We start from the raw sequence: 27,197 nt of genomic DNA on the forward strand, positions 1-27,197 counted from the left end.
CGCTGCCTCTGCTCCTTTTCCACCTACCCCTCCCGCCCCAGCTGCCAGTGAACCCCTGTGCTGAGGTGGCGACAAAGGTTCTTTCTGGCTGCCAGTTCAACATGAGGGGAAGGGCTGCGGGGGGGGGGGGGACACAAAGCCTCAGGAAGGAAGAAATCGTGTCTGGCATTCTAGCCCAGTCTCAATGAGTCACACCATCAGCCACTCCCCTCGCTTCCAAGCCTCCCCCCTCCAAGCTCTGCCTTGTGCTGCTTTCTTTTCCCTGAGAAATCATTCAGTTGTTGGCAACCTTCAGTCTTGAAAGACTATGGTATCGCGCTCTGAAAGGTGGTTCTGGAACAGCATCTAGTGTGACTAAAAAGGCCAATTCGGGAGTGACAATCCCTTCCACACCGGGAGCAAGTGCAGTCTGTCCCTGGTCTGTCTCCCTGGCTATGGGCCTTCCTTCTTTGCCTCTTTGCCTCAGACTGTTGGCCAAGTGCCTCTCCAAACTGGGAAAGGCCATGCTGCACAGCCTGCCTCCAAGTGGGCCGCTCAGAGGCCAGGGTTTCCCACTTGTTGAGGTCCACTCCTAAGGCCTTCAGATCCCTCTTGCAGATGTCCTTGTATCGCAGCTGTGGTCTACCTGTAGGGCGCTTTCCTTGCACGAGTTCTCCATAGAGGAGATCCTTTGGGATCCGGCCAACACAGTCCTGGAACGTGCTGGAATCCCTAGCATGTATGCACTGCTGAAACAGAGACACCTGCGTTGGCTCGGTCATGTCGTGAGAATGGATGATGGCCGGATCCCAAAGGAGAAATTATAGTGCCTCATAAAAAAGCATCCATCCCTTCTGGGCTGAGTGGAAGCAGAAGGGACAGGCTGTGGAGCTGAATGGGACACGTGTGCTGCCTTTGTAAGCTCTGCAAGTGCTTGCTCTGTCCACGCAGCATCTCTTCTGGTGGCTTGGCATCGTGCTGCCTGGAAATAAGTGCCTATGAACAGGAACTTTTAAAGCCCTTTGAGAGTAGTCACAGGGGCAAGCAGGACCCTCCATGTGTTTTGAGCCCCATGGCCACTCTTCATGGGGGGTGGGCAGCTATGGGCTTCTTGCCTTTGGCCAGCAAGCCTCACCATCCTTCTTAAAGAAAAAGAGGGTTCATGGAGAAAGAAGAAAGCAATTGCTTTAAAAAGAGTCTTGCAATTTCTACTACTCAAGCTTATTAATACTTTTTGATATGTATGGTGCTCATTTTTGTTGTTGTCAGGCTTCCTTCACAGGTATAACCCAATTATCTCAAATCAATGAGAGGGTCCCTTTAAATTAAAGAAAAAAAGTCATTTTAACAACAGCCTCAATGCAAGAGAGAGCATCCAGGTAACAATCATCCTCTCTCCAGGCACTTAGAACAGCTTCACTCAAGGTAAGTGACTCATCCCTTCCCCTTGAGCAGGTGAAAGAAAGATAATCACTTTGCATTTTTTTCCCCAGCACTGTGGTCTGGGTGAAGGGAGGGGTTGCTGGTTCGGAGTGAAGCCTTTCTAAGCGCCTAGAAAAGACTGATTGATTGCTTGTCTGCCTACATCACAAAGGTCAGCAAGGCTGTTTTTGAATTGCTTAGCAAAGGGACATTGTTTTTTAAATGGATTTGCTTTAATGTGATTTTTGCCATACACTGAGTTCTGGGAACAGAACCCTCATGAATAATGAGACTCAAGCTGCACTTTCTTTCTCAAATACAGAGTTTTGTATTTCAGTCCCTATGGACCCAAATAACTTTGGGGAGTTAATAATAATATTAATACTATCTGTTAAAATTAAGTTACTCATAATCTTTGTGATTATCTGGTTCAGGACTCCTCATCCCTATGGGATGAGAATGGGAAGGTTAAAGAACAACAAGGTAGTGACAGAGTAGAAGGAATTGGGGATGGAAGCATGATGGGAAGCGATAGATGATTCCGCACAATGAGAGATTACAGGAATAAAGGAGCTAATAAGCAGCCTGGAGGATTCCATGTACAAGTGCTTTTATGCAGATGCCCGAAGTCTCTGAGCAAATACGGGAGAACTGGAATGTTTGGTGACTAGAGAAAACTTTATATAGTGGGCATAACAGAAACCTGGTAGAATGGGGAGAATCAGTGGGATACCGCAATCCCAGGCTATAAATTCTACAGGAGGGACAGGAAGGGGTGTGTTGGAAGTGGGGTGGCCATCTATGTTAAAGAAGGGGTAGAATCCCACAAAGTAGAGATTGAAGGCTGGTCCGACTTCACCATAGAATTGCTGTGGGTTAAATTACCAGACTCGACGAGCAATGTAATACTGGGGCATGCTATCGTCCTCCAGACCAGAAACCTGAATGGGACCTTGAAATGAGGAAACAGATCAGGGAAGTGTTGAGAAGAGCTAGGGTTGTAATCATGGGGGATTTCAATTATCCTCATATTGACTGGGTCAATTTGTGTTCTGGTCATGAAAGAGAGAGCAGATTCCTTGACTTGCTAAATGACTGTGCCTTAGATCAGTTAGTTATGGAGCCCACCAGAGGACAGGTGACCCTGGATTTAATACTGTATGGTACTCAGACTTGGTTAGAGATGTAAATATTACTGATCCGTTGGGGAACAGTGACCATGCTGCGATCTGTTTCGATATGCACACTGGGGGAAGAATACCAAGCAAATCTGACACAAAAACCCTTGACATCTGTAGGGTGGAATGAGGAGGCTAGTCAGAAGGAAGTTGAAAGGGAAGGTAAAAAGAGTCCAATCTCTCCAGAGTGCATGGAGGTGCATGTTAAAACAACGGTAATAGAGGCCTAGTGGAAGTGTATACCATAAAGGAAGAAGGGCTTGACTAAGTCCAAAAGGGGCCCACATGGCTAACGAGCAAAGTCAGAGAGGCTGTAAAGGGTAAGGAAGCTTCCTTTTGTAAATGGAAGTCTTGCCCTAATATTATAATGCCATTATACAAATCAATGGTAAGGCCACACCTGGAGTTTTGCGTCCAGTTCTGGTCGCCACATCTCAAAAAGGGTATTGTGGAAATGGAAAAGGTGCAAAAAAAAAAAGCAACTATAATGATCATTGGGCTGGAGCACCTCCTTTATAAGGAATGACTGCAGTGTTTGGGGCTCTCTAGAATAAAGGCGCCTAAGGGGGGAAATGATTGAGACATACAAAATTATGCAGGGGATGGATAGAGTGGATAAGAGGTGCTCTTTTCCCTCTCACATAACATCAGAACCAGGGGACATTTGCTAAAATTGAGCATTGGGAGAGTTGGGACAGACAAAAGAAAATACTTCTTCACTCAGCAGATACGTTCAGAGAATTCTGAAAAAGACTAAGTATAGTCCACTTTGGGTTCTCTATATATGCTCTCTATCTCCAGGGCAAGAAGGGGGCAATCATATAATACCAGTTCAGTTTCTTCAGTTTTCTCAGATTGGTAATCATCTGTGGTATCAAACAGGAATGGTACTTCTGTAAGTACTGCTGAGCTGAAATCATGTGTAGGCTGGTTGGCTTCCAGCTGCAGAGAAAGATCAGGAGAAAGAGGAGAAATGAGAAAAAGATCAGGAATGATGGATGTGCTAGAATCAGGTTCATAATTATGGCACAATCCTATCTAAGAGTTGCACAGGTGGCGCACGCACTCTACCAGTGCGAATCATTGCAAGAGTGCTGTAAAACACTTTACAATGGCATTACAGTTAGGTGCACTGGCAGGAAAGCCAGAGCCTTCCCTTGCATGCATAGGAGAGGACGCCCACTGGAACAGGTAAGTCCTGTGCTGTTCTGTGCAGGGATGGGGGAGGGCAGTGATGGGAGCATATCAGGCCCAGGAGGGCGCCCCATATCTTATCTCCCTTCCTGATTCTGATCTACTGATACGGATCAGTGTGGACTTGCTCCAGTAATATAGCTGGCGCAGGACTGGGTTGACCCATGGAGGCAGCTTGGGGCTTTCTTAGAGGCAAGGGGACAAAATGTCTCCTTACTCCAAGGTCACCTCCTCCCTGCTAAATCCCCTCAAGGGATGCAGCATAGCCTGTGTTTGCACTGCTGCATTGGCAAGGGAATTTAGGCAGGATTGGGCTGTAATTGACCAATAACTACCTAGTGAAAATACAAAATCTGAATGGTACATGTATGTACTCCCAACAGTCTTGAATTGCTAGGAAGTGAAAACAAAAAAATAAGCCTTCACAAAATTGTAGCATGCAAAACTCAAGCCCCTTTTGCCTTTAAAATTAGACCCCTCACCTTGTTTTCTATGCGACTGAAACAGTTCTGAGTTTAAGCTACATTTGTTAAAGTTTAGAGGGGACAAAGCTCAGTGGCACAGTACTTGATTGCATGCTGAAGGTCCCAGATTCAATCCCTGGCATCTCCAAGTAGGGCTGGGAAAGACTAGCCCTTGAGAGCCACTGCCAGTCAGAACAGATAATGCTAAGCTAGAAAGATCATTGATTTGACTCAAGATTCAGCAGTTTCACATGTTAAAAAGTTAGGTCTTTGCCACAAAACAATAAGGGTCTAACGTCTGATTTTTCTATAAGCAACCGGCCTAAGAAAAGCAACCAAGGCTGCTGATGAACAGACCATTAAGGATTTGTACAAAGCTTCCCAACAATTGTCATCTTATTCCAAAGTTTATCTCTACAATTTCAAGGACTAGAAATGTCCCCACTCTTAAGTGAATCTGTCAAACAACCTGCTCATTCCTCTTTTGGATTATTCCAAAGCACAGTACATTTTCCGGGGGCACAAATAATATTGGCATCAGTTACCTTGAAATCCCAAAGCTAAAGCATGAATACCCTATGTCAACATAATCTTGATAAGCAGCAACCACTAAACTAGTACCAAAATGCTAATAATCAGGAACTCAGAAATTCTCATTAAAGACACAATCATATTAACTAAGCCTCAAGAAAGCAGACTGGCCACTGAAAAGAACATGTTGACATGTGTATCTTTGGAGATACAGTAGTCTTCTGCAATATGTCACTACACCTTTTAATGCAGGGGTGTCAAACTTGTTTCATATCGAGGGCAAAAGTTAGCTTTCATGATACCTGCTGAGGGCCAGAAGTGACATCATTGAGCAAAGAGTGACACCTTTAAGCAGATGATGGCCAGAAATAAGTACTTTGTTCTCACACTGTAACTCATTAGCTGCAAATGACAGAAGAAAAACGTGCAAAATCTTGTTCATAGTTTCAAAATATAAAAGAGCCCAATTATCATGCTGGGACAGCCTAATTATAACAAGGGCCAGATAAATTTCTTCTGAGGGGCTCCATTCAGCCTGCAGGCCTTACGTTTGACACCCCTGTTTTAGCACATAACTCTATTGCCTGTAAAAAGCATTTGAGAAGGGGGAAAAAAAAAAGAGCAGGCTCGTCTTATGTAGAATAGGCAAGGCACCAAATTCATTCTAGCCTAGCCCACCAATGTGCTTGCCTGGCAAAAGAAGAACAGCAAATTGTTCATACCAGCAAAGGCTCTTCCTTTTTCACAGAGTAAGAAACTTCTGTGATTTCAGTTGGTTCTTGCTCTTTTATAGGTGCTTCAGAAGATGGAAGAGAGGCAGTTTGGTGAGGGAGGTCTTCAGCAGCCTGAAGCTTGAGGAGGAAGAAGTAGGAGAAACACACAAAGTTATACAACACAAAGTCTGGAGATAGAAAATTGTTCTGGGTTTATTAAAGCAGTGCTGTGGTGAGAGCCTAAAGCACCGGTCCAAGATTCTAGGGTTCAAACACTTCTTATAACACAAAGGAACAAAAACCAGAAGAGAAAAGCATACCTATCAATCACCATAAAGCAAGCAAATGGAACATGATCCCAAACAGTTTGTTTCTTGTTTCCAATAAAAGTCAACACATTTGCCAATAAAAGTTCTTGCAGGGCTAGGAGCATCAGGAAGAAAACATGAGCCACAAGGTCCTTTTATAAACCCAGACAGAACAGCTGAGCACTCTTGTTCCACCCAGCAGGGCCACTAGCATTATGTCACTCTGCCTCCTAAAGTGAATGGTGGTTTGATGGAGTTTGAGACTTCAGCATTTTAGCACAAGGAAAAGGGCCTAAACACAGCAGCAAATACAACTTACAAAGCAAAAATAAAATTTTCACCATCGAAGAGAAGGCAACAACACTGCAGCTGCTTGACCAAAACTAACATCCACCAGCCTGGTCTGAGCCCTGTGAGCTTGCCATCTTCTGGCTAATTTAGACCAGGAGGCAATAAGAGCTTTTAACCAGGGTAACAGGTCTCACTAGAGAAGATACAGCATAGCAAGCTTAGAGCAAGAGTCTATATGAGATGCTGTATAGACTCTAGTAAAGACATTGCACCATCTTGAGCCAAATAGGGACTGCGCAAAGCATTTGAAAAGAACAAAAAAATATACCAATTTCAGCCTAGCCTAGCTTAAGAGCTTGCTTAGCAAACAAGAGGTTCATACCTGCACAGGCTCTTCTTTTTCCATGGAATGAAAGTATTTTGCAATTTTAAATGGTGCTTGCTGTTCTGTAGGTCCTTCAACAGATGTCAGAGGAGGACTGCAATGGGAAAAGTCTTCAGCAGTCTGACTGCCTTTCAGGTGAAACTGCAGATTTTTTTTAAAGAGAAGAAAGATTCTGATGTATGGTCCTAAGGGAGGAGAAACTTCATCTGACAAGGCTCTATGAAAAAGACTTTTTTTTGTACCAATGCTCACTGAAAAATCCCCAAGAGTGGCTGAAGTCTTCTAGCAAATAATATTTCTATATGTGATGGAAGTTGGTTTAATTGGGAAATTAAAAGATATTTTAGATTAGAAATATGTGAAAGCTTGGAGTTGTTGTGTTCATTCATGGAAGTGAAAGGATGCTATTGGCTTTGAGTTGCAGAGATAAGGAAATGCTGGCAATTGTTCCCAGGTGCAGGGAGTTACAATTAAGACGATCAGCTGTAAGTGCAATTGGAATTTGGATTAGAACATAAGCCTGCATCATGATGATTTGACAAATCTGGAGTAATATCATTGGTCTAATAAGGCTCATGGAGTCCTTGGGATACAGCCATAAATTTAGATTAAGTTTTTTGCTCATCTTCATCAGGGCAGCTGACAGCAGACAAGAAGTGCCAGTATGGGCAGGAGGTCTGGTCTTGGGCAGGAGGTCTGGTCTAGAGGGTTGAGCCTCCATTTGCCTGAAGATAACATCAGAAGGTCGCCAGTTCAAGGCCACCGGCACCATGCGACCTTGAAGCAGCTGACAAGCTGAGCCGAGCTATTCCATCTGCTCTAAGCGTGGGAGGATGGAGAACAGAATGTGCGACCAGATCAAGAAAGAAACATTTGAATGTTGTGGTTTCTTGAAAGGTCGAAACCTTCTTTCAAATTGTAAAAATCCCTACGGGGATTTAAATCGCCTGCCTATGTAAACTGCCTTGAATAAAGTCTAAGGAGAAATCTGAGGACCAAGAAAGGCGGTATAGAAATACCTGTATTATTATTATTATTAATCCTGATATGTAACTTGCCTAAGTTTTAGCATTGTAGAACAGCTAGGTTTTTTGTTTTGTAAGTTGTGCCTTTGTGTACTGACTCTGAGCAAATGCCCACTGAATTGCCCTTTTCATCAGGTGAGTGGTGTTCTGATATGATAATCTTCTGTCTAGCTCTAAATAAAATTTTCTCTACTTGAATTGGTTTGTTTCTGTGGGAGAGATTAAGCTCATTAGAACCTGTTTTGTGCCCTTGAATGGTGCTATTTGCTTTTCTCTTCCTTTACTCTGCCCTTTTGAGTTGAGGGAGGAGGGAGCAATTGGGAGAGTTTTATGTGCTGGGAGAGTTGTCTACTGAGAAGGTTAGTGAAACCTGAGGTGGGTGGTCTACCCCTCAAAACAAACACCTCTGTCACACTCTACTCTTAAGAAACTTAACTGTCTTGTTACTAATAGATAAGATTAGTATCTATTCCTCTCTTTAAGGATACCCCCCTCACACATTCATGATTTACACTCATTATTTATCCCTTGAGATAACAGTGCATAAAATGATCGTTTGTGAGCACCAGCTCCTCTCTAGTTTCTTATATGGAAGCCAGCATTGTGTGCGTCTCCATGGACCTGTTAGTTCAGGCTGGCTTTTGTCCAGACAGCTACGCATTTTCTTGGTGTTGGCTGTCTTGGACATACCATTGCACAAAGAGTGTGTGGGTGAGAAGCACTGCACTCTCTCCCTGCCTACAGTTAACCTTCCTGATTCCTCTCACTTAATGCTTTTCTTTCACCTGACACTGAAGCAGACCTGGCTTGTCCACTTGAAGGGGGGGGGGGGGCTGAAGGAAAATGGGCCACAGAAGAAAGGAGAATTCAGCTCCCCTCACCTGTATGGTCCTTTCACTTGTAAAACTGGATCCTCTAGTCACCTTTTGATGCAAGCTGTGCTGATGCAAGCAAGCTGCATTGCAGCAGTGCAGGGGAATTTGCACTGGATTGGGCTGTAAGTGTCCCTTGTACTGTATAAAGAAGTCATGCATGCCTCATGGCAGTAGCATAACTGAGAAGAGGTAACAGGATCCCAGGCAGCACACTTCTGGATGGTGGCAATGCTGCCCCTGGCGGGGTCCTGCCCCCCTCGCTTTCCCCTGCATCCCTTCTGAACGCAACCAGAGGTGTTCCTGATGTTCTGGTTGTGCCTGGAGTGTGTTCTGAGGCCCAGGGATGCTGCCTGCTGCCTCCCTGGGGCCTTGGAAGGCCTCCTAAGTTCATTGGGAGGCCTTATGATATCCTCCCGAAGGACTTAAAACATCATTCACAGAACAGGAATAACCGGAAGTGACATTTTACAAGGCTTTCCTGGGCCTCAGAAGGCCTTAAAACATAACTTCCAGTATTGCTAAAAAATACACGCAGCCTCCCTGGACTCAAAGCACCCTCCAGGCGCAACCAAAGCACATCTCTGGTCATGTTGGGGGAGGTGTCCAGGTCAGGGGGAGGCCCTGGAAGGTGTGCCCCGGAGCAGTACACCTTCTAGCTACACTGCTGCTTCATGGGAGTACGAACAGGAAGCTGACTGATGGAAAGGCCTCTTTTCTAATTCATCCAAGTCAGTCTTATTTATACATATGCACACAGGTTGCTTTGACTTTATATTACTGATACAATATCACCTTACAGCCACAAACATGTGTTTGATGGTTAATGGTGACGTAGATTGTGTATTCTGCATTTGGAAGAGAGAACTGGCCAAGAGAAGCAGGGTTCCTAATTATGAATGTTACCAGCATCATTATTTATCTAGTTCAGAATACTAGTTTGCTGATCTCATAATACTCAGAAGAAATACAAATAAGTTCATTATTTTCTCAAAATTATTTTCTCAAAAGGTACCAATCTGGAAGTCCAGAATGTAACTATAGCATATCTATACACAACCTGAAACTGTGAAAAGGAGGAGAAATAATGTGTTAAGAGTAGTGGAATAATAAGTCAATGGGGCAAAATTGTTGTTTATTCAGCATATCCCACAAAAGACATGACTGGGGAGAATGTCCTCAAGTAAAGAACATCCCAAAAATATCTGCTAGCTGACAACAACTGTTTTCACATTTTCTTTCAAAAATCCAAAGGATGCTCAGGCAGAAAAAACTGTTGATTTAATGAGAAAGAATCAAGATTCCTAACTTGTACATGTATACTCCAAAAATGCATGTAGTTTAAAAAAAAACTCAATTCCAAAGAAGATTATATAGAAGGTGATCTCTCACCTCTGTCTCATTACGGATGGTTTATTATTATAAACTCTCTTTAATTAAAATCATATGATCTCATAATGCAAAGGAGAACACTTGACAACTACAGAATTAAAGAGAGCATGATGAAATCCACATACCACAGGGAAAATGAACAAGAACCAAGTTAAATATACATCCAAATACTGTACAAAAGAATGAAAGGACTGAAGGGGAGAAGCAATGAAAGCAATGTCATAGCATTCTTGGCTAAGGACTTCCTGACATCATGAACCTACTTCCCCAAGAACAGTTTTTAAGCTCTTTAAAAGGAGCTCCCCCCCCCTTCCATAAGGCAGCCAAACAGTGGCGTCACTAGGGTTTGCATCACCCGGTGTGGGATGTCACCCCTCCGTGCAGTGGGCGGGGCAACACCCCAGGTGGTGGGCATGGTGATGTACCATCACTCCGCCCACCCTGATTTTTTGGCTGTACCTTTTGATAGAACAAAGCTGGTTCTACCCAGTGCCCAGTTCAATTTAACAACTTCTGTTTAAACCAAATCACTGTCAGGATCCACCTGGCTTTGCAAGTCCCCAAAAAAGTTCACCTTATCAGCTGAAGCCTCTGTTTTGAGCCTTTTTAGTGGGGGGGGGGAGACTGCCTTCTGGAGCACTTGTTTAGCACCCGGTCCAAAGGATCAGGACCATTCTGGTAGCCTTGTACTCTCCTTCACCTGATCTTCCACACCAGCCAAGGCACGTTTGCTTACTCATGAGTAAATGTGACCGTGATGCTTAGTTTCGCTTTCCATGGGGCTCAATACTTTTATCTGCTTGGAGGACTTCCTTCTCAGGTGTTTTTGGGGGCTACACTCATTGGATCAGAACCATTCTGGTGGATTCCTCTCAGCCTGCCCTTTCTGATGGACTAAGGCACGTTCGCTTACTTGCGAGTAAACGCGTGATACAGTTCACTTTCACTTTCCATAGGGATCCATGCATTTTTTGTTCTCCAGTTTTTTGACCATTCATTTTGATAGAAAAGAGATATTTCACTTTGGTTTTTTGCATTGCATTCTGCTGGAAATTCTGCATCCAACGGTATATAATATGATGGGTTTACTCCTAACCACCGTGACTTTAGCATGTCACCCCCCAGTGCATTTCACCCAGTGCGGCCCACACCCCCTGCACTTCTCTAGCGACACCACTGCAGCCAATACATTTAAATCAGATCACTGTACAAGTGACATTTTAAAAAAAACAGCAACTTCCTAAAACACAGAGGGAGGTGAAAAAAGATTATTCAAACAACTCCTTATACTTAAAAGTACATCCATCAAAGGTGGGGCAAAAATGGTACAGTGGGTGGGAAGGCTAGTTTTATGGAAGAACAAAAATAAAAGTACTAGAAGTTCTTCATTTTTAAGATCACTTTTGTACGCATCTCAAGTTTCCTAGACTGCAAAATCTGTTATTGTAAGAAGAGAATTGTGTGTTTTCTTTTCTTTTTTTAAATAATGCAATACACAATCTAATGCTCATCTCCAATCTCTCTGGACATTAACAGACATCTGTTTATAGAAATCACTATCAAGAACACAGTTTCAATTCAGCATGCGGGGAAAAACATGCTTGTAGCTCACCATTCTTATCCTAGTTTCCCAAGTCTTGCTAAACAAACTTTGTTTTCAGATCAAAAGCAATCTGGACTGAAGATGCAACCTCAAAGACAGTTGATGTGAAGTAAGAGGGAGCAAAAAAGCAAGGCAGTAAAGGATGTGAAAAGGAGAGGAAACCCCTATAGAGAGACTTGGGAGGAGATGCAAAAACAAAAACAGGAGGATACAGCAAGGCTTCAGGAGGGAACTGTTTAATTGGAATTCCTATGGGCTTTTCAAGTAACTGGAGATCATACACAACATCTACTGAAGGAGGGCATTAGGGAAAGAGAACAAGTTTTCGGTTGTTTGTTGCTTGACATAGCAACAAATCATACATGCATGTGGCAGTAACTGAACCCTCACTGTTCAATATGTGAAGAATCCAGAGCTCTCTCTAGAAGTGGAAATCTTTAAAACGACTTGGGAAAGCCAGAGCGTTCTGGAGACCAAATTCCCCTCTCCCGGAAGTAGCTGATGTTTATCTGAGCCACACGGCTAAGTATGACACTCCAGTCTTCATTATATAATGATCTATCTTATACTAGAGCAGTAGCTGTTGCCTCTGGCAGACAGAAAGTCAGTTTGCTGTTTTAAAATATTCACATTTGGCACTTGTAATAAAATAGGCTTGGAACATGAAGGTAAGAGGACTGGTTGGAGATGAACTATAAGTCTATAATATACAGATGAACCCTAGATGTCCCTCTAGGGTGCAATCCTAACTTTTGTTTAGGCCAGCACAAGTCCCTTGTGCCGGCCCAGGAGGATCACAAACATGCTGTAAAGCACGTTTGCGCCTCCTCGGGAGTTGAGTGGGCCGGCACAAAGATGAACACTGGCCTGCAGAGGCTGCATCCAGCCTCTGTGCCGACTTGGGCAGGGCAGGAGTAGGCGGAAGGGAGGTGTTCCAGGACTGGGGGAGGTGGGGCTGGGAACCAGCTGTTATGCCAGATCCCAAACCCATTTCCGGAGCAGTGCGGAGCAACTCCAAGCCACTTTGTTCTCCTCGGACATATGCCACCTCCTGAGGTGGCGCAAGTTTGAAGAGACCCATTGGGGTTGTGGTGGCTTACCTAGAGGTAAGGGGAAAGAGCCTTCAGCTTGCCTTCAGCTGAGCCACTTCTGGCCTGGATACAGCGCTGGATACAGCGCAGGCCTCCTAGCCTGCCTGTTCCAGCACAAGACAAGATTGTGCTGCATGTTCTTATAACTACGGGGGGGGGGGGGGGAAGGAGATGGTCTCAGTCCCACTACACCAAAAGCTCACATATCTAGCTCAAATGGGGGTAGACATCATGCTTGACTTACATCAATATATGAAACTTATATGCAGGCTCTGCAATTCAGCAAGCAAAAATGATAGCAACTTTCTTGTAAGTTAGCACAGTAATTTTTAACTTTTTTAATCTCACAGCACACTAACAACTTACAAAAAACTAACTAACAATGCTAAAATTTTCAGGGCACCCCATCAGTTTTTTGACAACTGACAATGCACACCATGCTGCTGGTGGGGAGCTCACATCCCCAAAAGCCCTAATAACTTACCCTCCCCCAAACTCCCATGGCACACCTGTGGACCATTCACAGCACACCAATGTGCCACAGCACACTTGTTGAAAATCACTGTGTTAGCAGACGATCTCATGCACAACTGTACGGTTGTTTAGGAAATCAAGATTTATTTTGCCAGTTTATATAAGTTTTTAAATTTAAAATTCTAAATTTGTAATTGAAATGGTAAAGGATTATCAAACCACTGGTCAGTCAGTCCCTCTTACCAATGAACTCCCAGGTCAAAAGACGCATAGCTGGTAATTGGGACAGGTTTTTTTCTATATATTTTCTAAAACATATTCTGCACTGTTTCTAGTCAAGCCAAGGCAGAAAAACTTTGGAGGTGTTTTTTAAACTAGTCACCATCTTATTGTTTAAATTCAAGTTTAACCTCTTATTTGTTGACTAGTGATATGGGGCACAAAACTTCAGGCACACAAAAATTAATATGCTAACATTATTCAGTGCCTCTTTTTCCTCTTACAATTAGAATATGAAGGAAGTGTATACTATTGACTTCTCAAATCCTAAATATGTGTAAGTTTTCCACTTATAATTATTTCCAAGCAAAGCTTTGAACTCGTTTGAATGCACAGGGGATACATTCCAGTTGCTACCAAAGACACCCAAAACCACGAATACTGTAGTAGCAAACCCTATTCAAATCCCCCTCCCATTGTGCTCATGACTCACCATTCTTTGCAAAAGGCTACTTTTTCTTCTTCGTTTTGGAAAAGGAAGCAGAGGGCTGGAACCTAGACTTGTAGCTGCCAAAAGCACACTAGAAGATGCAACAGTGAGAATGCTAACAGGAAGTGGAGTCTAGTATTCTCACTGTCTGTTTCCTGTGTCATCCAATTCCTGTTAGTGTTCTTATGGTTATTGTTCTCACTTCTCCACTAGCATTCATTTCGCAGCTACAAGTCTAGGTTTTCACCCTTTGCTTCCCTTTCCAAAACATAAGGAAGAAAATTTTGCCTTTTACAAAGTATTTGCAAATGAAGAGAGAAGAGTTATGAGTGCGAGGGGGGGGGACGAATTGAGAACCATGGAAAAGCAAAATCACAGATATGGGACCTGTGAAGGGGGAGGCAACTGCCTATAATACTACTACTTAGCTTTTGTAGTGTTTTTTTGACTGTGTTAAATATTTCACACAGATCAGAAAATAACATTTAGGCTGCAATTTTACACAGTTTCCTTGAAGACTTACTGAACACAGTGGAACTTACTTCCAAGTATACATGAATAGAACTGCGGCATTAGAATGATGAAAAGACTTTTCATTCCAGAACTGTTCGTAGCAGTGTTTCTGCTGTACACACACACAAGCACACACACACACACAAAATAAATGAAAGCCTACCAATGCAGTTTTCTGTTTTCCTAAGGAAGGAACAGCCTTTCTGCCCTTAACAGGAGCAGGTGGTTCAACTACTGACGACAAATTAGTCACACTGGGGCGAGTCACATCTTGTTTGGTTGCTGCCACCTGTAGAATTTTCAGAATAGATGATGAAAAGGGGAGTTTGCGCAACACTCAAAACACAATAGAAACCTCTTGAAGTACCAAATTTGAACTACGTTACGAAAATGAAGAAAGAATATATACATTTTAATAATAACAGAGGATGCTCAAGTCTGGTGGAAACATCACACTTATGCTGTATTCTTATTCTGAAGTTTTTTAAACTGATTATGAAAAAGCAGAAACTAAAAGCCACTTCTATAATGAGCAAAAAACAAACAAAAACTCAAAACAACTTAAGCAATTACTGAGTTTAAGTAATTTCAATGGGACTTCTCCAGTCTCAGTTTCCTCTACATTGGATTCAACCAGTTTTGACATTTTTATTCTCTTTTGTTTTTCTGAAGTTTGAGCCCATATTTCTTTATGGACATTTGTAGCAGAAGATTCTCTGAGTTTGTTTCTGTTCTTGACAATTCTTGTTCACCAAGAAAGCAATTAGGGAAAAAAACTAGCAAAACAATTGCAGTATGTGGTTTATACCGGCACAAGTTCTTCCTTCACTTTTGTGAGTTGAGATGGTTGCTGTTGCTCTGAAAGCACTTCAGCAGATGGAAGAGAGGCAGTCTGTGTGGAAAGGCCTTCAGCAGCCTGGACCTGCAGAGATTTTTAAGAGTGGTGGATGAGTTGGGTGGATGAGTTGTGGTGTCCCAGAGAAAGGTGAGACTTGGCCCAATCAAGCTTTAAAAAAAAAGAACCCCCCCCCAAGAACCTTGATACTCCAAGAAATCTTGTTCCTAATGGATAAGATTCCTTTTACCTCTCTTTAAAAGACAACCAGATACACACACAAGACTGAGACCTTGAAGTCAACAGTATGTAAACTTGTGGCGACCAGATTCTCTTAAGTTCTTTTTATGGAAACCAGTATTTTTTGCACCTCCATCCACTTGTTAACCCAGGCCGACTTCTCTCCTGCTCAGTTCATCCCTTTAGCAAGGCTACTATCTCCCATGTGTTGCCTGCCTTTGAAATACCATTACACAAAAAATTTGATATAGAGTTCAATCTCAGAACCTGTTTTCAGCATTAAGTTGTGAAGCAATAATAAATAGAAAAGCTCTCTGAGCATATACAAAGTAACTCCCCTAAATAAGAATAAAAAAGAAGCTTCTCTCGAGAAGTCAAGATCAGAGAACACATGGCTAGAAAAGAAATGGCATTTGTTGGGAGTGTTAATGGAAGAGATACATTTCACCATATCTTCCCCCAGAAAGAATGAGAGCGAACACCTCAGTTTGTATTGGCACAATTTCCTCTTCTTCCTTTATTGGCCTAAGATTCTCCAAGGTTACAGATGATGACAAGGTCACTGCTAGAACACAGGGTGTCTGACTATGACAATCTTCAGCCTTGAGACCAGCAGTTTCCAGTTCAACCTACAGAGATTTGAGGAAAAGACATTAGTCCTCACAGTTCATTTTAAGGAAAGAAACTGGAATTTTTACAGATGACTCTCATAATCCCAACGCCAACAAAAAAAAAGGTAAAGGTTGTACTTTTAGACAAATGGTAGCCAGGGGAGGAAAGCATTTCCTCCCCCCACCCCCTCTGCACCCCAAGGAATCTGGCTCCTAATTGGAGCCAGGGGTATGTCCATGTTACATCCCTGTCGCATCACCTACATTGGTTCTCTGTCCATTTCTGAGGACCATTTAAAAGTGATCTATAACACTCTTACAGTGCAATCCTAACTTGTGCTGGAACAGACAGGCCAGCAGACCTGCGCTGTACCCAGTGCAAGTTTGGGGATGGCTGTGGCTCGGCCCGAGGAAACAATTCCCCTTACCCTGTGTCGCACTGCAGCAGCCCCAATGGGGTTACTCAGATCTGTGCCACCTTGTGAAATAGGAAGCACCATGATACAAATGTTGTAAAATAAATACAGGTGTGCCCCCTTATCCGCGCGGGTTCCATTCCAGAATCTCCCCTCCCATGGATAGCCCAAACCATGGATTTGGGCAAATGCCCATCCCTGTGGTCTAGACCTTTTGGAGGCAAGGGGAGCCTGGCCCCCCGCCCTTCTCCTCTGGGTCCTATGAGCTCAGCAGAGGTCACAGACAACCGTCCACTGCCGGGCTCAGACTGATCTTGGCAGCTAAAAACATGTGACTTCTGTTTCACGGAGAAACCAGAAGTGACATTTTTAAATGCCTTATAAGGCATTTGGAGGCCTGGGGAAGCCCTCTGGGACCCAGTGCCCTTTCTTTTAAAGTCTTCGGAGTATGAGGGGACAAGGTAGATATCCTGACTTCAAAGGCTAACAGACCAGAATGCCCCTTTTTCTTCACAATTTTATTTTATTTCTGTGTGACTAAGCAAACAAGTGCCAACTTACTCTATTCCTTTTTCCAAATGTTAAGAACATAAGAACAGCCCCTCTGGATCAGGCCGTAGGCCCATCTAGTCCAGCTTCCTGTATCTCACAGCGGCCCCACCAAATGCCCCAGGGAGCACACCAGGTAACAAGAGACCTGCATCCTGGTGCCCTCACTTGTATCTGACATAGCCCATTTCTAAAATCAGGAGGTTGCACATACACATCATGGCTTGTAACCCGTAATGGACTTTTCCTCCAGAAACTTGTCCAATCCCCTTTTAAAGGCATCCAGGCCAGATGGACATAATACTCCAGGTGTGGCCTTACCATCGATTTGTACAACGGCATTATAATATTAGCCGTTTTGTTCTCAATACCTTTTCTAATGATCCCAAGCATAGAATTGGCCTTCTTTACTGCCGCCGCACATTGGGTCGACACTTTCATCGACCTGTCCACCACCACCCCAAGATCTCTCTCCTGATCTGTCACAGACAGCTCAGAACCCATTAGCCTATATGTGAAGTTTTGATTTTTTCACCCCTTTAATATCACAACTAACTCTCTTTTTCAACCATACTCCCTTGCAGTGTATTAAACTTCTATTCCATTCTTTCCCCCTACACTTTCCACTCTTAAAAGCGGACAAGGAGGAAATTTTAGTAATTTGTGCTAGTATTTCCTGGAGGAGAAATTTACTAATTGATTTTAAAACATCTGCATCCTGCCTTTCCTTTTTGTACCAAACAGCCCAAGGCAGCCGCAATACACACACTGAAATACAATAACACTCAAATACAGAAACATCTAAAACAACAAAAAATAGCATGACAAAAACCACATCATAACAGCAAAAAAGTGGAATGAAACAGAAACGAGCCCCCCACCTGTAGGGAAAGTTCTGTTCTCAACTCAACAGGGAGGGGACTCCATAACTGTGGAGCCACTACAGAAAAGTTCTCTCTCTTTGCTGCTCCTAACTGAATCTTGGAAAATGACAACACATGCAGGACTGTATCCTGCATGTGGAAAATGACAACACATGCAGGACCTCAGGGAATGGGCCGTCTCATGTAAGAGGTGGCAATCCTTAGATACCCTAGCCCAGGGGTGCTCAATAGGTGGATCGCGATCTACCGGTAGATCGCGAGGCAAAATGAGTAGATCGCGGAGTGCCGACCCCCCCCTTCAGGTGCCTCTGGGAGGAAACGCCAGGAGTAAGGCCCATTGTACTCAATGGGGCTTACTCCCAGGTACGTGTGGCTAGAATTGCAGCCTCACAGCCTAATCCTAGGCATGTCTACTCAGGAGTAAGTCCTGTTATACTCAGTGGGGCTCAAGGTACACCAACATACATTGTACACATAAATGTTATATGTTATGATGGCGCGAACATTGTAAAAAAACTCTGGTAGATCTCTGGGCCTTGCTGGGCTTCAAAGTAGCTCTCGAGCCAAAAAAGTGTGAGCATCCCTGCCCTAGCCCCAAGCCAAGAAAGGATTTAAAGGTCAAAATCAGCACCTTGAATTGCACCCAGAAACAAACAGGCAGATGGCACAGTCAAAGCAGCTGCAGTCTGACATATTCAACCCATCTAGTACCCATCACCACATGGGCTGCTTTCTGCATTATAGAAGGTCCTCTACTTATTATGTAAGTCTAGACATAATTACTTATGTAATTTCAAACTTAAACAAAGCATTCCATAAGCCATAACAATAACAAACCCTTCCACTGAACCATGCATGTGCAGAAAGATCAGACTTACATAAGTGTGGCTAGAACAGAACCCTTACGTATAGGGAGTGCCTATAATTACAATTTCTGAATGATTTTCAAGGGCAGCCCTGTGTAGAATGCATTACTGTAATCAAGTCTTCATGTTACCAATGCATGGACCACTGTGGTCAGGTCCGACTGCTCAGATATAGTTGCAGTTAGCACAGCAGCTCAACATGGGCAAAAGCCCCCTGGCCGTTATCACCACCTGGGCATCCAAGAACAGCAAAGAATTTAAGAGGACCCCAAACTACAAACCTACTCCTGCAGAGGGAACACAACCCCATTCAGAACAGACTGATGATTCAATATCCACATGACTGATATCCACAGACTGATGATTCAACCCCACAACTCAAGAACCATCTCTTGCCAGGCAGCCAAGCGTTCTCCCATAACTACCTGGCATGGATCAGATTGCTTTGCTAAAGCTGCAGAATTCCTTTGGTCTTGTTTAGTTTCCTTGGGTGCTCCTGATGGCGCTTTAGGTTTTTCAAAATCACTTCCCTTTTTGTCTGTCTGTAACAGAGGAAGAGAAAGAGAAGTCTTTCAAGCTAACATACAAAAACTTAGCAGGTGAAGCTTTTTAAAAATTGTGATGAGGTGATGGAAAAAGTAAAGCTAGATGGTGTTTCTCTAATATTCTCCTGACAATATTTGCACACTAGACAGTTGACTAAAGGAACAGGAGTCTTGCTTGGAAAAAAAAATGCTAGCAAACCTACAACTGGATCTTACAGTGAGTTGTCATAAAGAGACACAGTAACAGACTACCTATGGAATGCATATGCATAATCTATGTTATTACTAATTCATCACACACACAAACCATGTGACCAAACTCTTGTCACATCAGACCATTCCTTGATTTCTACCACAAGAGAAGGAGATCTGGGGCAGTAGGTCACACCCTTACTGTAGAAACAGCCAGCAGAGGTTCATCTCTTACCGTTACACTGATTAAGTTGGAGGTATGTGAAGAGTTGCAGGAATCACCAATTTCTGTAGACATAGAAATAGGATGAAATGAAAATACTTCCACTGCACCCCTTGAGCTTGAACAACATTGCTCTATTACTCTTTTCAAGATAAGCAGATAAGTACTGGCATTTGAGTGATAGACTGATGACATGTTATTCTGAACCCCAGTTACAGGCTCCCTCCAAATCTAGGACAGTTTTCAGCAACCATATGCCCCTAGGTCCTCTTGCCTTTTGTTCTGATCACAGGCTTTGATCTTGGAGTCTTATTTTAAGTACTGTATACTGCTTCCCATCTAAATAAAAATATATCTACAAAAACATCTACACTTTGTGCCACAAAGATTTACAAAAGATCTACAAAAGATCTTTTGTAGTTGCCACAAAAGATGCCACAAAAGTGGCAAAGATCTACATAAACATCTACACTTTGTGCCAGAGCTCACCAGGTCCCTGCTCCAGAACATTTGAGGAAATAATATAGGAGAGAAGTTTTCAGTAAGCTTTTGTGCTTTATTATGAAGTATCTGATTGGATGAGGAGCTTTAAGGTAGGTTTGAATCCCAGAACACTCTTTATGAATTGTCTGCCACTGACTCCAGTTGTAAATCCTGAATCCTATGGGCCAAAGAAGTCCGTCTAGCTGGCTTGCCCTATGACCACTGCGAACTACACTTGTCATAGTTGGAAGCTTTTCCCCTAAATACCGCTGAAACACAGAAGCCTGGGAGCTGGCATTTTTGTCTACCTCTGAAGAAGTTTCATGCAACATAGTTTATTTATTTATTAAAATTGTATTGCCCACTAATTCGGCTAAATAGAGGCTCTACTGTATACCATTCTCCTACCCCCAAACAAACCTTTTGAGAAGCTGCTTTTAGATCCTTTATGAAAACGACCACAGTGGTAAGATTTCTGACGAAAATTTCCTTTGGGACGTCTCCAGTAGGAACCTCTGTAGGGAACTTTGCCCCTGTAGTTGCCACCACTTTCAAAGTTTCCAGGAAAATTATGATTGTAATAGTTGTCAGGTTGCCTGCAAAAACACAAACAGAGCCTCTTGTCTAACCTGCCTTCATTTTTGTTCATAAAGAGCAGCCAAAGGTCTCGACAAGGATCCTTGTTGGTGTGCAATGCAACTAAAAATGTTCCTTCTCCCAAATTTCTGAGCCTTCTCAATAAGGCACTAACAATTAGGACATTAACCCCCTCTTACATATTTCATAATTTTTGTGCCCAACCCATTACTGTTAACTCCATCTTTTCACCTAGCACAGCCCTATATTCAAAACCTGTTCCTTACATCCATGCACAGTAACTCTAGAACCCCCAAATCAAAGGGCTAAAGTAACCACCCACTGTCTGAGACAGGAGTAAAGAGCTGAGCAAGGCAAACTTATCAGAGGGTCCAGACTTGTTGCAAGAAGTTTTATACATCAAGAGAAATGTGATGAAGCAATGAAGAGCTATCAATAACTGAGTTTAAATGGTTAAAATACAAAGAGCGCATTCCAACGGGGATTCCTGTACATATAAACAGCCCTAGGAATTGGGGAAACAGGCATAATGAATAACGAGGTTACACCAGGAGTTCTTAAGCTTCTCAGGAGTGAAACTCCCAAGGTAAGTCTTTGTGCAGGTGGGGAAAAAGACGCGATCCCCCAGAGCATGCTGCCGTGGGAGCAGCTGTGTTTTTTTAAATGTAACTTACCTCCTGCTGGGGTCCAGGGAGCCCCATGGAGTGCTCTCCAGGGCTCCCCACATCTTGTAGAAAGTGAAAATAGTGATCATGACTCACTTCCAGGGATTGCATCACTGCCTTCCCCCGCCCCTTAAGGAGGCAGAGGCTGCAGTCCTCAGGCTGGAGTACCACAACGCCCCAGTTTGAGAACCACTGGATCACAGTCTGTATGTGAGCAACATACAAGAAGAGCAACAAGGAGACATGACAGAGACAAGATTTATTTTGATCTTTGCCTTTTCATATTGAAGGAAGATAAGAAATAAAGGATTCGTTCGGACATTTTGATCGGCTATTTGCCCTGCTTAGTGAGGAAAAACACCATTTGAAAGCCTATGGGTGGAAGCTTAGGCTTGTTTTATTGTTCAATAGCTATTGGCGCCGCAGATTGTAAGAAACTATATGGTTTTATTGTCTTTGTAACCTTGTAGTACTTTGACTATAAATTTGTAAGTAACCTTGAAAATAATTGTAATTAAAAAGGTGAGATAGAAACTTATTACAGCAATACCTTCACTTTCGTCCACTTGACTTTGTCTCTTTGCTCTTTCAGCTGTTTTTAATTATTGCCACAATTCACGTTTTGTCCACATGCCTTCCTCTTTTGTTTGATCATTGCTAAGTGCAGATACACTCCTGCAACCCCATGAGGTCTCAGCAAGGGAGGGCGACTTCAGGTACTATTTCCCTTAGAACTGGTCTTGGCCTCAGCTACTGTACCAGCATGAAAAAAGGAATAGGTTCAGTGCACCAACTGCCCAAGTGCCAGGGAGCATCAGCCCCAAGTCCAACTTCCTGGGTGAAGAGGGAAAATTGTGGCTGAGCTAAGACACAGGAGCGACAAAGCTCTGAAGCAAGCAGCTGAAAACAGCCATGAAGAGAAAGCCGAGCTTGGAAAGGAAGGGTGATACAGCAGCCAGGGCACACCTCAGTGGATGCCTAAGGCAGACACCTCCCTAGAATGCACTGCAAAGCTAAGAAAGCAGTGGCTGTGGTTCGCTTCTGGAAAAAAGCACTGGCAACCACTGCACAGGCCAGGCTACATCACCGAAGCCAAGAGCTGGCTGAGGCCACAGGCCCCCGGCAACACAGCTTCCAGGGCTGGTGACAGAGCCACTGCAAGCAGCTGAACAGATTCAGAGGGCTTTAATATATTCATAATGGGTCCTATGTGTGATAAGACAATGTTCTGACATTCATTTTTTTTATTTTCGTCCATGCTCTGGTCTCTAACCAGACAAAAGTGCAAGGTATTGCTGTATATAAAATAAATACATGTGTCAAAGTCACTTACCACTGTGAATGCTCCCATTGTTGTTCAGGGTAACACTGGTCCCACCTTGGATGTGGTTCATCTTGGCAAAACAGTTCACGTGGCCCATCTCGCCAAAACAGTTCACGTGGCCCATCTCTCCAAAACAGTTCATTAGGCCTACCCTTGACAAGTTAAAATATTTCAGATTGTTAGCACATCACAACGTACAAAAAAGTCTTACAGAAAAGTTTATCTATATTTATAAATGTCTATGCCACTTTACAGTGGCAACACCCAAAACAGCCTACAATTTTCAATCAAATAATGAAAAAGAGCAAAATATTAAAATCAGCACAAAATTTGTAGAGTATGGAAACTAATACTTACGACTGATTCTGAACACTTCCCACTGTGCACTGAATTAATCTTTATTCAAGCCAATGCCAATGCAGGAACCAGGTAGCTGGAGAGTTGTGAGCATGTTGTGGGCACCCTCAAACATATTCAAGGCAGGGTCTTCTATGATGTAGGGTTACGGAAACTATGTGGTAACGGAGTGAAAAGGCACAAAGAGACTTGGGGCCCAATCCTATCCAACCATCTAGCACTGGTGCAGCTGCAATGCAACCCTGAGGTAAGGGAATAAACATACAATTGGGCCCACAGAGGCTCACGCTTGGATGCTATCAGAAGGTTTTACTGGGAAGAAGATTTACAGAGAGCGTGAGGATCCAGTTGAGTGAGGATCTATTAGTCTTCACATAGCAGAACCCAAAATGACCTCCCTTGGCTTGACTCACACAGATGTCCATTGGTTTGGAGTGCAGCCACTCAGAGTGCCCTTCCTAGGGGCTACTGCTTTACCCCTAGCAGTAATAGTCCAGGTGAGAAGTGTTCCAGGCGACAGCAGTAGCTGGACACCACTTATTAATTTTCATAAAGACAATGCTCTGCCTCAAACCTATTTTTATTGTTTTTAATGTGGTAACTGCTATACATTAATGCTTAACTGCTGTTACTATATGTTTGTAACCCAACATTTCCCATTACACTCTCCGGGGGGGGGGGGGTAGGGAGAGAAGTTGGTGGAACTTGGAAAAGCAGCAGCCTTCAGCAGGCATAGCCTGCACAAATTTTGCAATCCTCTCTAAGAAGTAATTTAACAGGGCTGAAAAATCCCAGTAGTTTGATCACTTTACCCATTGCTAGACAACATGCAAGGAAGTCTAAATCAAGCTACAATCATTTTATAGAAAGATTACTCTTCCTTGGAGATGATACAGGCAGCAGCAGACAAGAGTAGAGGATGAAATGTATGATGATGAGTAAAGTGCCTAGGAACAGTAAGATTAAGGACACGGTTTCAATTACATAAGGAAACAGCTTCAGCATTTTTGCCTGCTAAATACAGTATTGATATTTAGGCTTTACATACTCATTTCTGATTCAGTGAACAGATTTTACCTAAACAGTATAAGCTAAATACGTGAATGGAAGCATGTATGGAATAGATAAATAACCTGGCCAAAGAAGATGCAGACAGAGGAGACACAATACAGATAAGAGTCATGACTGATAGAAAAACATGATAAAGAGTCTGAGATCAGAGTGTACCACTCAGGAATGTGACTACAGATAGTATCTATGGTTATGGAGCAAACGACAAGAGAAGAGTATAAAAGGTCTACTCTTTTGACTGTTTAGTGGAGAAGCCCCATATCACCCATGGTCATGTATGCTTCCTACATGATTTCTGAACTTTCCAATGAATTCCTTCAAATTTCATGGACGATGGGAAGTACAGAAATCTTGAACCCTTGGCACTCGCAAATCACTTTGTTGATTCGTTCAACAAGATAGTCCGTCACCAGTTGCAGGAGAGTACCAAGTATGTTGTAGTGAGCACACACAACAGTTCTGTATAAAACTGGGACTAAGAAACTAGGCTATCACAAGTTTTGCACAAGGTGGGTGCTCAAAAACCTCACAAATATTCACAAGAAGCAGCAAATGGAGTCTGCATTGATGTTCTTTAATGACTGCATATAAAAGCTTGCGCCACACTACAAGTGCCTCCATTTGGATGGTGATTATGTCGAGAAGTAGTGTTGTATAGTAAGTATATTTTGTGCATAATATAATTGTTTTCCTTTATTCTTCTTTTTTTAGCCAACTGTAGGTTAGTTTCTGAATAGCTCTTATATCAGATTCTGTTGCTGTCTACAATTCTCACCGCATCCCTGGTGAGAACAAGCTACACACAGTTTTACATAACGATACAAGTGGCTGGCATAGCAGAACAAGAACTTTAAAAATGATTTGCTAGATTAAGCCAAAGGTCCATCTAACCCAGCACTCTGCCTCTAAGTGGCTAGCCAGATACACATCCAGAAAGATGGAGACATCTATTCCTTGTTGCTGGATTCTAGAATGGTTCTGAACACGGAGATTTCATTCTGAGTTATAACTGTTAATAGTAACTGATTAACTGGTACTCTAAATTCTCTAATAAACCTATTAAAAGGTGCCAAGTGTCATAAAACATCCTGTGGCAAAGAATTCCAAAGGTTAAAGTGCATTTTGCTAGTAGTTTCTTAGTTTGTCCTATGCCTATGTAATCAATTTCACTGGGTAGTCCCCAACTGTTATTAGAATAAAACTAAACATGACTCTAAACACACCACTGGAATATCTGTGAGTTATTTTGTTTGTTGAATAACATGCATGGGAGGGTCAAAGTGGTCAGAAACTGCAGCAGTGGGCTTAGTACTTTAGCCCCTGCCGTGATTCTGATTTTGTTTGCACCACTCCCTGCAGCACACTAATTTTAATGGTTAAAAAAAGTGTCTACTGCTTTCAATGGAAGTTTTTTCTCATTAGAAATATTAGAGGGAGGCACACAGCAGGACAAAGTACTAAAGAGCCACTTACTCATCACAGTTTTAGGCCATTCTGGTCCGTCCCCCTCGTCGATGCTATGCGGGGGAGGGAGGAAGCTCCAACATAGTGTCTAGTATGACCTATTTGGAGATCTGGAGAAGAGTTCATTTATTCTCCCTCCCTTACCTGGGAGCAAGTCCCATTAAACACAAAGGGGATTACTGCCAAGTAGATAAGCATTGGATTGCACTGTTAATGTCATAAATTTTAAGTTTTAAAAAAGTTTATCTTCACAGGTTACATACAAGCTATGATGGGTATGTACAGTCTGAGATTAGCTGGTAGGAATTTTTTTCTGTCATCCGAACTGGCCATGGATGGCAGTTTTATCACCTAGACTGGCGAGGGAGGGAAAGTATGTTCAGTAGGTTTCAGGCATTAAAAATTGGTCACTTGTGTTTAATAAAGTGGCCCAAGTTAAACCCAAGTGTAGTCTGGGGTCTTCATTGGAGGAGGTGAGGGTAAATAAAATGCCAGATGCAGGAGAGCAGCAGCGAGATGCAAGTAAGCATCTTGTGGTCTTGTGTGCTCCCTGAGGCATCTGGTGGGCCACTGTGAAATATAGGAAGCTAGACTAGATGGGCCCTGGGCCTGATCCAGCAGGGTTCTTCTTATGTTCTTATTTTTAGATCAAAGCCTTCATATCTTTTTGGTGTTGCATTGACATTTTCCTATCATCACAGGGCTGAAAATGTGCTTTTTAATATGTAATGTCTTATACCATTCACTGGTGGCATGTGAGATTTTTGGGGTGGCATTAAAAAATAACAGTTTAAAAGCAGAAAATGTCACCTGACTTCTAAATTTTTGAGCTGGCTCTTAGATTCCAAGCAAACCTGCAGAGTCATGAATTAGGTGGCAGATAGTAAGCACCATACAAGCCTTTGCCCCAGGGGTCACAGGAACCTGGCACCAGCACCAAGCACACAGTAAAATATTTTAGTACAATACATGCATGATTTTTGGATAGATGCACAAATAAGTATCTGGTTTATGCTACTACAATGTCAAACAGCATTACACTTCCCTTATCTTGGATTTTAACAAAGATAACACTTCACATTAACAGAAATTAAACAGTTGAAAAATACTGAAAGAATCTATGGCTTGCTGGCAGTCCACCTTGAAAACAAATATACTTTTTCTTTTTTCAAATCAAAGAGAGAGTACATTACAGGTATAACTTTACAATCACAGAAGCAGAGTACAAGCTCTCTTAATTACCGTAGATACTCTCCTATAAGTCGACCCCACAGATAAGTTGAGGGCAGGTCTTGAGACAACAATCATGGAATTTTCTATGATTCTCGGGTAAGTTGGGGGTTAAACTTAGAGGAGTGTCTGACTATAGTTTTGTCTGATTTTACCCCAGGCCAGATCCTGAAAAATAACCTACCACTAAATGTTACCTAAGAACTGTAGCCTCTAATTTATTAAAAACATAGTAAAAGATCATAAGATACATTTTTATTCTTTTTAAATTCTGGTCTTCACCACCTTTTTGTAAACACTATCAGAGTAAGTGCACTGTAAACAACATACCAGTAGAACAGTGGGTCCCAACCTGCTATTCATGTACTCCCAGGGACACTCAACAGGACCTTTAGGGGTACTTGAAAAAGAATGGAATAATGGTAGAAAAAGGTAGGTCATGCTCCAGAATGCCTTGCAAGGACCAGCAAGGCAGGAAGGGAGGTAGCTAGTTGGCTTTGA

At 42.8% G+C, this 27,197-nt stretch overlaps 1 protein-coding gene across 1 annotated transcript in view; it reads right to left on the reverse strand.

Moving 5' to 3' along the window:
* The window catches only part of LOC136648534 (uncharacterized), an 82,873-nt gene that overhangs the window by 13,744 nt on the left and 41,932 nt on the right, over positions 1-27,197 (reverse strand). Inside the window, exons 4-13 of the mRNA XM_066624650.1 lie at positions 22,584-22,721; positions 20,409-20,584; positions 19,518-19,570; positions 18,971-19,087; positions 15,702-15,848; positions 14,953-15,066; positions 14,308-14,433; positions 6,463-6,606; positions 5,491-5,619; positions 3,408-3,521 (exon numbers count right to left, since the gene is read on the reverse strand). Coding sequence (XP_066480747.1) covers positions 3,408-3,521; positions 5,491-5,619; positions 6,463-6,606; positions 14,308-14,433; positions 14,953-15,066; positions 15,702-15,848; positions 18,971-19,087; positions 19,518-19,570; positions 20,409-20,584; positions 22,584-22,721 — 1,258 coding nt within the window. The remainder of the gene's footprint in view (positions 1-3,407; positions 3,522-5,490; positions 5,620-6,462; positions 6,607-14,307; positions 14,434-14,952; positions 15,067-15,701; positions 15,849-18,970; positions 19,088-19,517; positions 19,571-20,408; positions 20,585-22,583; positions 22,722-27,197) is intronic.

This window comes from Tiliqua scincoides, chromosome 4 (genome assembly GCF_035046505.1).
Source record: "Tiliqua scincoides isolate rTilSci1 chromosome 4, rTilSci1.hap2, whole genome shotgun sequence".
NCBI classification, from domain to species: Eukaryota; Metazoa; Chordata; class Lepidosauria; order Squamata; family Scincidae; genus Tiliqua; species Tiliqua scincoides.